A 14,141-nucleotide genomic window follows, 5' to 3' on the forward strand; every position below is an offset into this window, starting at 1 on the left:
CTTTCCCATCACTTTCCCAGCTCTTCCCATACTATGCAGATTTGTAATTTTATTTCAAGGGAAGAGATGGCCCAGGGCCAATAGAATCCAGGTGAAATGCGACGGAAAACATGGTGTTTGTGAGTGGGATCCCAGCAGAGGAAAGGTGTGGAGCTGTTGGAACAAATCCAGAGAAGGCCACGGAAATGGTCAATGGATGGAGCTCCTCTGGAGCCGGGCTGGGAGAGCTGGGGGTGCTCACCTGGGGAGGAGAAGGATCCAGGGAGAGCTCAGAGCCCCTTGCAGGGCCTGAAGGGGCTCCAGGAGAGCTGGAGAGGGACTGGGGACAAGGGATGGAGGGACAGGAGACAGGGAATGGCTCCCAGTGCCAGAGGGCAGGGATGGATGGGAAATTGAGACGGAATTGTTCCCTGGGAGGGTGCTGAGGCCCTGGCACAGGGTGCCCAGAGCAGCTGTGGCTGCCCCTGGATCCCTGGCAGTGCCCAAGGCCAGGCTGGACATTGGGGCTGGGGGCAGCCTGGGACAGTGGCAGGTGTCCCTGCCATAGCTGGAGGCGGTGCTGGGTCAGCTTTCAGRTYCCTTCCAACCCAAAGCACTCTGAGATTCTGAGAACAACCCAATCCCCCCACAGTGACTGAGGGCAACGAGCTCCTCACCAGCCCCAGCCCCTGCGGGGCCGCTCTCCCGAGGAGGGTGTGGGAACAGAGACCATTGCAGGGGTTAAAGGGAAGAGCTGGGGCAGCAAGGCAGGACAGGGCACAGTGCGGGGAGAAGCAGGAGCAGGGAGCACCAAAGGCACAGCAGAGAGCAGCAGGGCTGGACTGAGCACAGCAACCAAACCCAGGGAGCAGGGACTGAGCATTTATTTATTACAAACAATAAATAATAACAAAATAAATAATAAAATAATACATGACACCTTCCTTTTTTTATTCCATTAAGCCACTGGCAAGCCTGAGGGAGGGCAGCAGCCCCTGCACCACAGCTGCAGTGCTCAGCAAGCAATTTCACCACCCAGCTACAAGTGGATTTAGCTCAGACCTAGCGCAGCTCCAGACATGCAAAGGCCATTGGAGCTACAGGGAAGCTCAAAGCTCGAAGTTTCCTGGCTAAACCTGACTTGCACAAAGCCTGGATTTCCCCCAGAGCGTGTAGGACTGGATTAAAGCTGGCATTTCCCTGTCTGAGGGAACAGCAGACTCTGAAACTCTGAATTTGACTGAATCACCAATAGAATTCAAAACCTGAGTATCCAAAGAGCACTGGCGGAATCTGTGTCCCTTTTAAAAAGAGAAGCAAAGAAGAGTTGGATTGATTGACATAGTTAAGCAGAAATTGAAGGGGCAAAGAATGTACCTGGAAGGGATGTATGGACAATAAACGAGACCAAGTGGGCAAAACCCTATTGCCAACTTCTCTTTTTTGAATTTAGTAAGAACAGAAATRAGGAACAAAGGGCTGCAGGCCGCAGTGCAGCAGCCCTTGCGTGTTACAAAGGGTCTCGAGAAAAGAACACACAGCAGCAAATCTGCATAAGCTGCTCAAGCCTTTGCAGAGCTTCACTTCTGTCAGCTTTCCCTGTTTGAGATACAGAACAAGGCCCTGGTTTTGCTTCCTTGGGCTGCAAGGGAAGCCTCTCRCTGTGGTTCCTTTTCCCAGCAGTCAGATATGCCTGGAACAAAGGCTGGAACAGATTGCCCCAATGTTGTCTCAGCTGCAGCGCCGCAGAGATCGGCTCCGCAGCAAGAGGTGTCACCATTGTACAAACGCTGCCCTCCCAAATCCAATTATCCAGCCAGGCATGCCCCTGGCTACACACACTGAACTGTGCATGAGAAACGTGTTGTCAAATCAAGTTGTCATAACTGGAGAACCCCCTGCCAGGGAGGACCTTSCACGGCACCACGGCAGTGCCTCAGAGGTGAGGAAACAGGCAAAGGGAAGGAGAAGCTCCTCCCAGGGAACAGGGGGCAAATATTTTTAAATTTAATTATTTTTCTGGCTTGGTGGTTTTTTTTCATTTCAGCTCCAAGCTGCCCCTCAGTAATGCTGAGCTGTCATGGTGACCTGGCTGCCTGGTGGTTCCACCTTCCAGAAACATGAAATGGTCAATCCCAGGGACACGAGGAACTGTCAAAGCAGCAAACTCCCTGTTGGGCTGGCACTTTGTGTGGTTGTGAGCAGCAGGACAMAGACCAGACAAACAMKGAATCATGGAATCACAGCAYSGTTTGGGTTGGAAATACCTGAAAGATCATCCAGTGCCACCCCTCTGCCTTGGGCAACCTTCCCCTGTGCCAGGGTGCTCCAAGTCYTGTCCAGCCTGGCCTCGGACACWGCCAGGGACCCTGTGCCAGGRCATTTCCAGAAGAAGCAGTTCCAGTATGCTGGAGASTTCCTGCCAACACCTAGCTCAGGTYTGAATATTGGGAGAGYGCTGACCAAGAGACCTTTGCAATCCTACCCCACCTCCAGTGCATAACTCAAGAACATTAAGCCCCATAAAATGAAATTTAAAAMATCAGATTTCCAGAGCGAAATTTCTCCAGCCTTTAAGAGATTCTCCTGTAGCAAAAGCACAGCTCTGCTGTGTGCTGGGGGCCAAACAAGGCCAAACCTCGGCAGAAAGATTTGTCCATCCGGGGTTCTGCTTCTCTCCTTTGGCTGTCTGCAGCCAAGGAAAGATCCAAGGGATATTTGTGCACAGTTCAGAAGGGATCCAGCAGATCTGGCAGCCAGAGGCAACTCTCCCTTTCCCCTTCAMCCCAGCCACATCCCAGCCAGCTGGGACCTTCAGAACCTGCATTTAGCAGATCCTCAGGGCCAGGGTAAAGCAGGCTGGGAAGGCAGATCCCTGTGTCACCCCTCCCACCGGCAGGAATCAATCCATGCTTCCCTTTCCCCGCTCCTGCAGTGTTCCCGGCTGGTTAACCYGATTTCCCACGGGAGGAGACCCAAGATCACCCTGTCCCCGCCTGACCTTCCTCCCCACATTGCCCAGACAGCTCCTGAACCCCGAGCCAGCTCCACCCGAGCTGCCAGAGGAGCAGCAGCCTCCAAGAGGCAAARTCCCTTCATCTTTCAGGCAAAATCCGCCGCAGGGCAGAAGGAGCCTGAAATYGGAGTGACATTGCTGGAACGGCTTCAGCTGCAGCTCCAGAGCCATCTGCCTGCCCAGATCCCAAATCCCAACCAGCAGCACCGAGCCACTGCCTGCCAGCCAAGCACCACGGGCACAGGGCAGCAGGAGGGGCTGGCAGTGTCCCAGAGGGATGAGGAGGTGGAGATGTGTGCAGGGCACGAGGGAGGGGGCGGAGGATGCAACAGCTCCCAAAAAAACGGTGTGGTGACAGCTTGCCAAGTGACCCCTCTGACTGTGCCACGGATCAGAGCAGGGAGCATGCAGGAGCAGAGGAACAGGGCACCCAGTGGATTATCCCTACAAGGAGAGCCCGAGGGGACACGGCKGGGACAGGAATAACCAGGCAGGGAAAGGCCCAAGAGCAAATCACAGACTCAAGAGCAAAGAGACAATGATGAGTATGTGGAAAATGGAAAGAAAAGGAAGGGTTTGGCTTTATAAAAAACCCAAATAATACCATAAACCAAACAATAAACCAACCAAATAATAACCAAGCAATAAACCAACCAAACCATAACCAAACAATAAACCAACCAAACCAAAAACAAACCAAACAATAAACCAACCAAACAATAAACCCCCCAACAACAATCCAACCAAACAATAAACCAACGAAACAATAAACCAATCAAACAAAAAACCAACCAACCAACAAACCAACCAATTAATCAACCAAACAATAACCAAACAATTAACCAAATAAACAATAAACCCACTGAACAATAAACSAACCAAACAACAAACCAGCCAACCAATGAACCAAACAGCAAACCAACCAAACAATGTCCCCCGTCCAGCCCCACCCGCAGTCTCTCCTCACTTCTTTCAACCCCTTCTCTAAGCTTTGTCTCTTTGCTTTTTTTGAAAAATTAAGAGGGCAATTGAAATCAGGACTAAAGGGCTGGGAGAGGGAGAGGGAGAAAGAAAACGATTTGAAAAACCAAGTCTGAACAGAGCTGAAACTCCTAAACATTACAAAGAGTACTTATTTCCACCACTGCTCCCAGTGAGGGAGGTCCTTGCTGTCCAGAGATCTCCACCAATCCCACAGCCTTTTAAGTGGGATATTTCACAGAACCATCTACCATGGAATCCCAAAGCCCAGCTGGAAGGGACCTTAAGGATCACTCAATCCCYGGCCAGGGACACYTCTTACTGTCYCAGGGTGCTCCAAGCCTGGCCTTGGACAGTGCCAGCGATCCAGCCTGGCTTTCCCACAGACCCTTCAGTTAAAGCCATCCCAGAGGTGGAAGTGACCCCTGGGGACATGAAAAGCTCCAGACCAGGGGACATCCCCTGCACAGTGACCCCAGGGATGATCCCAGGGATGATCCCACTGTTCCCAGTGCAGCAGCTGCTTTGGYAGCTCCTAAAACTGGGATTAGCACAAACAGAAACAGAGCATTCACCCAAAGCAGGAGCTACATCCCAGCACAGGGGAAGCACCAGTTTGTTTTTTTTTTCCTAAGAAAATGCTTAATTCACATGTTTTTTCATAAAAATTTAATAAATTAAAATTTAGGTGATTGGCAGGGGCGATTTGAAAGCACCTTTAGAATCAGTTTAAAAACCTCTGTGAGCTTCCAGCAGAGTTTCAAAGATTAAAGAAAACCTCAGGCAGATCACATCCATCACCTCAGCACAACATAAATCCTCCTCACCCATCTATGCATTACAGCCTCGTCTGCAGACTGCAGGCTGCTCCATGCTCTGAATGTGCCACTAAAAAGTGGAAAAAAGGTAAAAAGGGAAAAAAAGAAAAACAGATAAAAAAGGAACAAAAAAGGGGGGAAAGGGGAAAAGGGGGAAAAGGAAAAAAGGGAAAAAAGAAAAAAAAGGAAAAAAACAAGGAAAAATAAGGGGGAAAAAAGGAAGAAAAAAAAAAAAGAAGGAAAGGAAAAGAATGAAACAGGCCCTGAAGAGCACAGAGAGGCAGCAGAGCAGCCAGGGTGGGCCCAGGATGCCGGGATCGCCWCGCTGTGGATCTTCCATGGAAAAAGGGATAATCTAGATTTGACCTAGATGCTGCAATCCCCGTGAGCGCAGCAAAAACCCACACAGCTCCAAACACAGGAGAGAGCAAAAAACACCCAGGATTCAGCAAAGAAACCCAGCTGGGCTACATGAAACCCCAGACCTGGGTTTTGGAGCCGTTCTGCAAGGAAACAAAGCACGGAGAACTCTTCCATTCCTCCCACCACCCTTCCTTGCAGCAAAACCTAAAAGCCAGTGGGACACCTCTGCAATGTCATGGAAAAAAAATCCAGTATTGGATGGAAAATCCCATTCCCAGCTCCTGCCATCCCAAATTCAAATGTCCAGTGGGAGTGGGGAAGTGTTCAGGGGTTTGGTGAACCCTGACCCTGCTGCCTTGGAGACACAAGCACGGTGTCCATGGATTTCGGTCTGACAGCAGCAGCAGCACCCAAAAACCTGCATGGACTAAGGGAAAAACCCTACATGTATTGAGGGAAAAGCTCTACATTCATTGAGGGGAAAATCCTACATTCATTGAGAGAAAAACCCTATATCCACTGAGGGGAAAACCATTCATGTATTGAGAGAAAAACCATACATGTATTGTGGGAAAACCACAATACCCCGCCTCTATTGAGGGAAAAACCATACATCTATTGAGGGAAAAAACCTAAACCCTACATCTATTGAGGGAAACAAATGAAACCCTGCATCTATTGAGGGAAACATCCTGTATCTATTAATAGAAAAAAAAAACAAACCAAACATCTACTGAGGAAGAAAAACAAACCCTACATCTAATGAGGGAAAAACCCTCCAACTTTTGAGGGGAAAAAATCAAACCTTACATGTATTGAGGGTGGAAACCAAACCCCACATCAATTGAGGGAAAACCCCTGCATTTATTGAGGGAGAAAACCAAACACTCCAGCTCCCAAGTGCAAACACCCCAGAGTGAAGCAGCTGAGGATTCAGCTCCATCTCTGGAGCTGCTCCAGCCCTGCTCTGGTGAGAGCCTTTCCAGAACAAAGCAAATCCAGGGAAACCAACCCACAAAAACTGGGAAATGGGACACGAACAGCAGGGAGACACTCTGCTGCTGAGGGAGCAGGTGACACAGGAAMATGTCCYAGAGGGTCATGGATAAACCCTTCAGATCATGCACTGTGCAGTTATTTCCGCCCCAGACCCCAAAACCAGCACAAGGGACAAACTGCCTCCCAGGGATTGGGATTTACCCCAAAATCTCCTGTCAGGAGTGAAGATCCACACAGAAATTCCCTTSTTATAGTCCTCCTCATGTGACCCTGGTATTTTGTCCCCTGGAATTCTGATTTTTCCCAAGTTCAGGTCACTGACTCCTGGCTGTGCTTTTTGTCCTTCTTTACACCACGGTGGCAGCTCTGTCACACTTCAAACAAGGCTTCAGGTCACCTTGAAGTGCAGCAGATCAGAACCTCGGAAAAGGTGAAAAGCTCAGGCACAACAAAAGCTCATTCCCTGCCCTGAAAAAAATGTGGAATTGATTCAGCAACTGCTGAATCCGCTCTTCCCGATTTGTCTGTGGCACACATGGATGAGCACRGAAAAAAAATCCTCTCCAACTGTGAAAGGCAGAGCCAGAACCTGAAATGATTTACAAGATCAGAGCCACCAAAGGTTTGTTTCAGCAGCTCAWCAGAGCACAAACATTCCCTCTGATGCTGGCAACAGGCTCAGGGAAGAGTTTAGGGTTTTTCTGTGTTTTGTTTCTCCCCATATGCATTGGGAATAACAAACCAAGCTTTAAGGTGGCCGTGAAGCTCCAGGTGCCCAGGCTKGGACAGCAGGCCCTGGACCAGGCTGCTCCCCTGCTCTCCAAACTCTGCTGGGCCGTATTTCACACAGGGCTGCCCCCTCTGCTCCTCCCTCGCCCAGCAATAATGGATATTTACATTTATTGAGGTTCCAGCCTGGTTCTACTGCATTTCCTGGAGCAGGAGGGGCACAACAAGAAGATATCCAGGTGTCTCCAGGCCATCCCAAGTTACTATCCAAGTCCTCAGCTTTCACCAGCAGGATCATTCCTCTGAGCTGGTGTGGRGCTAAACTGGCAGAAAATTCCCTCTTCTCTTGGTTTTTTGGGAATGGTTTAAGCATTTTTTAAATGCTTTGGTGTTTTCTGGGGTGGGCACGGTGGATTTTTCGGCTCAGCCCATGCTGGAGCATTCAGGGGTGTTCCTGGCCTGGGGAAGGGGAGCAGAAGGGAAGAGTTGTGGGATCAGTCAGTGTCAGTGCAGGGGACAGGGGCAGCTCCTCCTCCTTCCCATCCCCTGCTCCTGCAGCAGCCACAGCATCTCCTGGCAGCTCCTCCCTTCCAGATCAAAGCCTGGGTTTGGGACACAAACCCACGTGTCACCAGAGCCCTGTTCCTGCTGACAGTCAGCACTCCAACACTCCCTCAGGACTGCAAATGCCTGGAATTCRGGGGCAAATCCACAGCATCCATTTGATCTGCATCCCTTTGATCTGGGTCACCAGCCCAAGCCCCACGGGACTGCTCCTGCCCCTCCTTAACCCGACAGGAAACACCTCCTGTGTCCCTGGAGAGGCATCCCTGGGGGCCTGAGGGCTCCCTGTGCCCCGAGCTGCTGGGGCTCATGGGGCTGGAGCGGGAACGAGAGGGGAAACAGGGAATGGTGACACAGGATGGTGACAGGGAATGGTGACACGGAATGGTGACACGCCAGCCATGGCCCTGAGCCTCTCTCCCCGTGGGTTGGGGGGATGTTGTCATGGTTATGGCAGCTCCCAAGCCTCTGCAGAGCTCAGCCGGGCTCCATGGCCACATGGAGATGTCCAGGGCCACCTCAGGATGCTCACGGCCACCTCAGGATGCCCAGGGACACTCTAAGATGCTCAGGATCACCTTGGAATGCCCAGGGTGACCTTGGGATGCCCAGTGCCACTCTGAGATGCCCAGGACCACCTCGGGATGCCCAGGGACACTTTGGGATGCCCAGGAGCACCTCGGGATGCCCAGCGCCCCCTTGGGACATCCAGGGTTACCTTGGGATGCCCAGGGACACCCTGAGATGCCTGGGGTCCCCTTGGGATGCCCAGGGCCCCCTTGGGACATCCAGGGCTACCTTGGGATGCCCAGGGACACTCTGAGATGCCTGGGGTCCCCTAGCGATGCCCAGGGTCACCTTGGGATGCCTTGGGACACTTTGGGATGCTCAGGGCCACCTCCTGATGCCCAGGGCCCCCTTGGGACATCCAGGGTCACCTTGGGATGCCCAGGGACACTCTGAGATGCCTGGGGTCCCCTCGGGATGCCCAGGGCGACCTTGGGATGCCCAGGGACACCTTGGGATGCCCGGGAACACTCTGTGATGCCCAGGGCACGTCCCAGGGTTGGCACTGCCCCTCCCAGCCCTGCTGTGTCCCAGGAGGGGCCGGGCTGCCCTCAAGGACATTCCCCTCCGTGCCAGGCAGGCAGATTTCAGGAGCGATTTCCACAGGCAGCTGCACCGCCCCGATAAAACGGCCCCGAAATAGCGCAGTAAATTACAGTGACAGGGCCCATCATCCACACAGCCCGCACGTGCCGCCTGCCCGGGCTTTCTTCCTCGAACAAAGCTCTGCTCTGCACAGCTAATGAGCCTGTGGGAGCCTTTCCAAGGGCAGCAAAAGCAGCAGAGCTTCATGGCAGCTCAGGTTTTTTTTTTTTATTTTTGATTTGCATGATTAACATTTGAGCTGCTCCATTTGCATTCAGGGTGACAATCCCAGAGCTGGCAGGAGCACAGGTACAGCAAATAAACCCTAAAGCAGCACAAGAAGCAGTGACAGGCTCTGAAGTGACCCTTGGGTGTGACGTCCTCACTGCCATCTGGGGTTTGTGACACTGGACACAGCTCTCACTTGCTGAATTCTCCTGGAGCCAGCAAGTTGCCACGGTTAAATCACATCACATCTGCTCACCGACTGCGCCGGGGCAGAAGGAAAATTACAGCCTGAGATCTCACTGACATTTCACCACGGCAAAAAAAAGCAGTGTGGAAAATAAATCTAAAGGTGAAGACATCCAGGGGATGTGGAACAAAGGGAAGTAAAATTATCTGTTTAAACTCGAAGTCAGTTTTAATTCAATTTAACCAAACTGGGAAGCACCGTTACACAGAGGCAGCAGAACTGTCGGGAGGGTTAAGGGTCAGGGGATGATGAAGCTCTCCAGATAATTACTGATCCCTCCTGGAAAACCTGGTGATTTGCAGAAGAGAAAGAGGCCCCAAAACACACAGCATTAAACCAGAGCTGCTAAATGAGGATTCTTTCACTRGCACTCATTCCTGTGCACAGGAAAACACCCCTGGGCCCCAGGCTGGGATCAGCTGCTCCAAGGCTGCTCCTCACATCTGTCACACAAGTGTCCATTGTCACAACACCACGTTTCATCCCCTCTCATCTTTCCCTTCTCCTAAATTCCAATTTGAGGATCTCCAATACAACAGAAGGCTCAATTATTTAAAAGGAAATCAAATCTTTCTAGATGTGCTCACAGTTTGTCTCCCTCAGCCTTTGATGCTCGCAGGCAAAACTACAGGAAGGGARAAAGAGCGAGACTGAAATTTCCCCGTCAGTTTTTAATGAACAATTGAAAGCAAGTAGAGAACAGAAATGACAGGCAAAATTGCCTTGCTGCTTTCAGAGCTCAGAGAAGGCCTCATCATATCACTGCTCTGTTTGATTCGTGATTGCTGACAATCACAAATCCCTTTCCAGCCCTGCCCGACTCCACCGGCCCCATCTGCCGGCARCAGAGCAGGGCAGGGATYCAGMCAGGGCTGGGAGTGAACAGGACACAAGAGAAACACTGAAAATKGAGACAAAGTGAAGAGTTTTCCAGGGGGATTTGATGCTGTACAAGGTATCTGATCCACAGCTACATCAGCCCAGACAWCAGCCCAGCACCTGCTCTTCAGCTGTTTAATCAGCATTTAATGATTCATTCAGTGTTTCTGGGTTTAGCTGCAAGTTCCAGGACTCTGAGAAGCTGCTCTGCATCCCCTGCCAGCTGAAGAACATCCAGGGAGTGCAAGCAGAGAGGGTTCAGCTACAGGAAAGGACATCCAGATTTCTGCAGAGCCCTCTGTACCCTGAGCACTAGGGAAGGAATTTGTCTTTTCCCTACAAACCCTTTATGAGATAAGTTAGAATATCCTGGAGACTCCTCATCGAGAAATAACAAAAAGATGCCTCCCTGTCCTGCCTCAATCCCCTACACAGACTCATGTTGGACCCTCTCCACCCCAGGGAGGGGAGGACACAGGAAGGTTTTTCATTTTCATTTTCATTTCCATCACTTTTGCTGACTGGGGCAACAGGGAAACCCCAGAAGCACCACAGTCATGCTGCACCTGATGCCACACAAAACCACAGCAGCAAAACCCCTCGTGGAGCCAGGGACCTGACCCACAACTCCTAACAGGGATTTACTTTCCCGGGGCAAAAATTCCTTTGCTCTGCTCTCTTTGAGGTTGAGCCCTGTCCATATCCCAGCCCAGACTGTGTAATTGTGGAGTTGGCAGCAAACACAAAAGTGCCAAGTTGGTGCTAAAATTGTGTCTCTCCCTGGATTTATCTGAAGCAGCTTGGAGCTCCCCGAGCCACAAAGCTCTTAAATCATCCCCCAGTAGCTGCACCTTGCAATTTTCAAAAAGGTAAAAGGTCACCCCTCAATTCCTCCCTGGTTTAATGGGAAAGCTGGAATCACCTGGGAGCAGCTTCATTCCACGAGGAGCTCATTAGTTCACCCCATTCCACTTTGGGAAGGAAGAGACTCTGGGTCAAAGCCGTGGCCCAGTGACCTCCCTGAAAGCACCAAAGCGACTCCAGGCAGGAAATTCCTCCCAAGAAACCCTGGTGAGCACAGGGGAAGCACAGCTCAGGATGCAGGAACACCTCCTGGAGCCCCACAGATCAGCCCCAGGTCACCCCAAGAGAATGAATCAGACAGAGATTCTGGAAAAGGCTGCCCTTTGCAGGGAAGGAAGATGGGAAATGGTGTTGAGTAGTTCCAGGAAGCTCAGCAGCAGGACAGGCTCGGAACAGGGAAGAAAACTCAGAACCACAAAGCTCAAAGTCAGGCAGGGCATCCTGCCCCCCACAGCCTCTCCAGAGGAACTCAGTGCACACCAAAGGTGCAGGATTCCCTGCTGAACACAAACATTCAGCACAACAAACACCAAGAGACCAGCCCTGGACTCACTGCTTCCTCCTCCCATACTGGTCAAACTGGTTGGCTTTGGAAGGGAAGCCCAGCCAATGCACTGCAGACACCACAAATGTCAGCATTCCACAGAACCATCAGAGCTTCCAGGGGGGAGCTGCTCCTTCAGGCTCTGACTCTTTCCAGGAATGATTCAGRTTTGGAGAGTTTGTGCAGACCTGTGCTCCCTGCAGAGCTTTAGAGCAGAGCTTTGGCTCAGGAAAGGTTTCACACCCATCTGTCAGCAGTTTCTGCATGTGAGGGGCAGGAACGGGTTCTGCTCTTTCCCGGCTTCCAAGAATTTCATGGAAGAGACGCACTTTAAGAAATTAGTTTCTGAAAGTCTTTAACTGACCGAGCAAAGTCAGCCCCACCATTTCTTCTCTTTGCCTGACAGATCTCACTCGTACAGTTTTCARCAAGCACTAAACSCAGYGAATCCCAGGATGGTTTRGGTTGGAAGGGACTTTAAAGATCACCCCATTCCAGCCCTTGCCACGGTCAGGGTCACCTTCCACTGTCCCAGGCTGCTCYSAGTCCCATCCAAACTGGCCTTGGACAGTTCCAGGGATGGGGCAGCCACAGCTTCTCYGGGCACCCTGTGCCAGGGCCTGGTGGGACTGGTCTTTAAGGTCCCTCTTAACCCAAACCAGCCTGGGAATCTGGGATTCTACATTTCAGCCATAAAGCTCCCAGGCATCCTCCCCACACTGAGAAATGAGGGAGTTTTTAAACAGTGATGAGCAAATTTTTAGGTGCTGCAGCCCATGGCAAGCTCCCACCCCACCAAGCCACAGAGAGCACYATGGGAAGAGCTCTGAAAAAACCAAGCAGTGACCAAACCACAACGTTCTGGAATCTGTGCAGCAGCAGAGCCAGAAAGGAGAGCTATGGTGAGTTAAGGACCTTGAGCTGAGGTTTCACAGCAGGGGAGGCTTTACCTTCTGCAGGAAGAGGACAATCCTGACGAGCATCTTGGCATGCAGCTCCTCCAGGGTGAACAGGGTCCGTGGTGTGCGGATGAAGAGCTTGGTCTTGCCGTAGGCCACGTCGTGCTGGAAGCCATGGCACTCGATGAGTTTCCTCACTGCGTCCTTGTCCGAGGGCAGGTCATGGTTGGGCCAGGTGAATTCTGAGATCATCTTGTACCTGGAGTTAAAAGGTTCAATTTACAATTGTGAACTTGGTACTGAGGTGTTCAAGAATGCCAAACTTCAGCAGCTTTCAGATATAATTAGCAACTAAATTGTAGTAAAACTGAGTATAGGTGGGARAGCCTCAAGATATTCCTCTGTAGGAATCACAATCCTCAAAAGACAAGGAAAATGAATATGAGATACATGATTTTGTGAGATGCTGAAAAAATAATATTGAAAAATATTCAGCTCATCAGCACTGAACTCATGCAACGGGACAAACTCAGCATTAACCTCCTGCAGATTTGTCTGTTCCATTATCCACACACCTTCTAATTTTAATTTTTATTTGTTTGTTCGGGTTTTTTATGAGGAAGGCAAGCTCTGATTTGTTCACATTCTGCATAAGAAACTACCTGCAACCGATTGCTTTGTCAGATAACCTGGATTTAAAAATTCTGCAAATTCATTTTTTCTCGTGCATCACTTTGGGAGCCATTTGTAACAAACTCTGCCACTTCCSCCAGCAGCAGAGCTTTGACTATGAAAACACTGCCTGTAACTGGGAGCCAGCCATTCCTCCTATCCTCACTCTCCAAACTAATTTTTCCACTAAAGAGAAATGCAGACTGGAACTAAAACATCTACAAATGAACCATGAAGTGACAGGACCACTCCAAGCTCCCTGTAAGATCTACCAGCCCTGGAAATGCTGATTAGGRGAACAGGCGTTTTTCAGAAAGCAACAATGAATTTTCTGTGGAAGATTTATGGACATAATAAAAGCTGTAATAGACGTTTTCCCTGGAATAGAAGCCACAGCCACATTCTAAATAAAACAAGCACTCGGCGAGCTCAGCCACTTCGCACTTCAAAGCCCGCAGCCAAGGCAGGCATCAATCTCAACACTTCAGACACTCGCGGCTCTCAGTTACACTGAAACGGCCTCACAACCGCCCTTTGCTGAGAGTGACRGCACTGCAGGAGGCACGGAACAGCCTCACAAGAGGCTCAATGGAAACACATCCGTTCATTCATCAAATTAACCTCTGGAATAGGCTGTGGAACGGGGAAATGGAGGTGCACACTGAGGCCGAGCAGGGAACACCATCCCCRGGGGTTATGGGGATCTCATCGAGAAATAAACAGGATTATAAACACCCTCTTCAGACTCCCGGGAGATTTAGCCCGTGTTGGCAAAAGCATTCCTGCTCTGAAATACACAGACACACAATGGAACATCAGTGCTGCACGCTGGATCCTCTTCCCTGCTCTCATCASGAAAATGTTCCTGCAATCATTAACTCACTGGGAAAATCTCTCACCTTGAGATGCTGATGGTGGGGAAAAAGAAAAAGTAAACTAACAAAGCACTGGCAGTGCAATCCCCTGAGCTGGGAACAAGGCTGCAGATCAGTTGGGATCCAGGCTATGGATCAGGCTGTGGATCAGACTGTGGATCAGTTGGGATCCAGGCTGTGAGACAGGCCTCTCTGCTCTTCAAGAAGATGGATGTCCCAGAACTGGAAACATGCCCCAAATGTTYGATCCTCYCCCTCCTTTCCTGAGCAGTCAGAGYCATGGCATTACAGGCACCCCAGTGCCAATGTYCCCTCTCTTCCAGCCCCCAGGA

At 50.6% G+C, this 14,141-nt stretch overlaps 1 protein-coding gene across 1 annotated transcript in view; it reads right to left on the reverse strand.

The window, feature by feature from the left end:
• Positions 1–14,141, reverse strand: part of MYO1D (myosin ID) — a 114,637-nt gene that overhangs the window by 72,552 nt on the left and 27,944 nt on the right. The window contains exon 15 of the mRNA XM_057383169.1: positions 12,314–12,521. Within this exon, the coding sequence (XP_057239152.1) occupies positions 12,314–12,521 (208 nt within the window). The remainder of the gene's footprint in view (positions 1–12,313; positions 12,522–14,141) is intronic.

Source organism: Malurus melanocephalus, unplaced genomic scaffold, assembly GCF_030028575.1.
Source record: "Malurus melanocephalus ecotype Western Australia unplaced genomic scaffold, MMel_1.1 scaffold_613, whole genome shotgun sequence".
Taxonomy (NCBI): Eukaryota; Metazoa; Chordata; class Aves; order Passeriformes; family Maluridae; genus Malurus; species Malurus melanocephalus.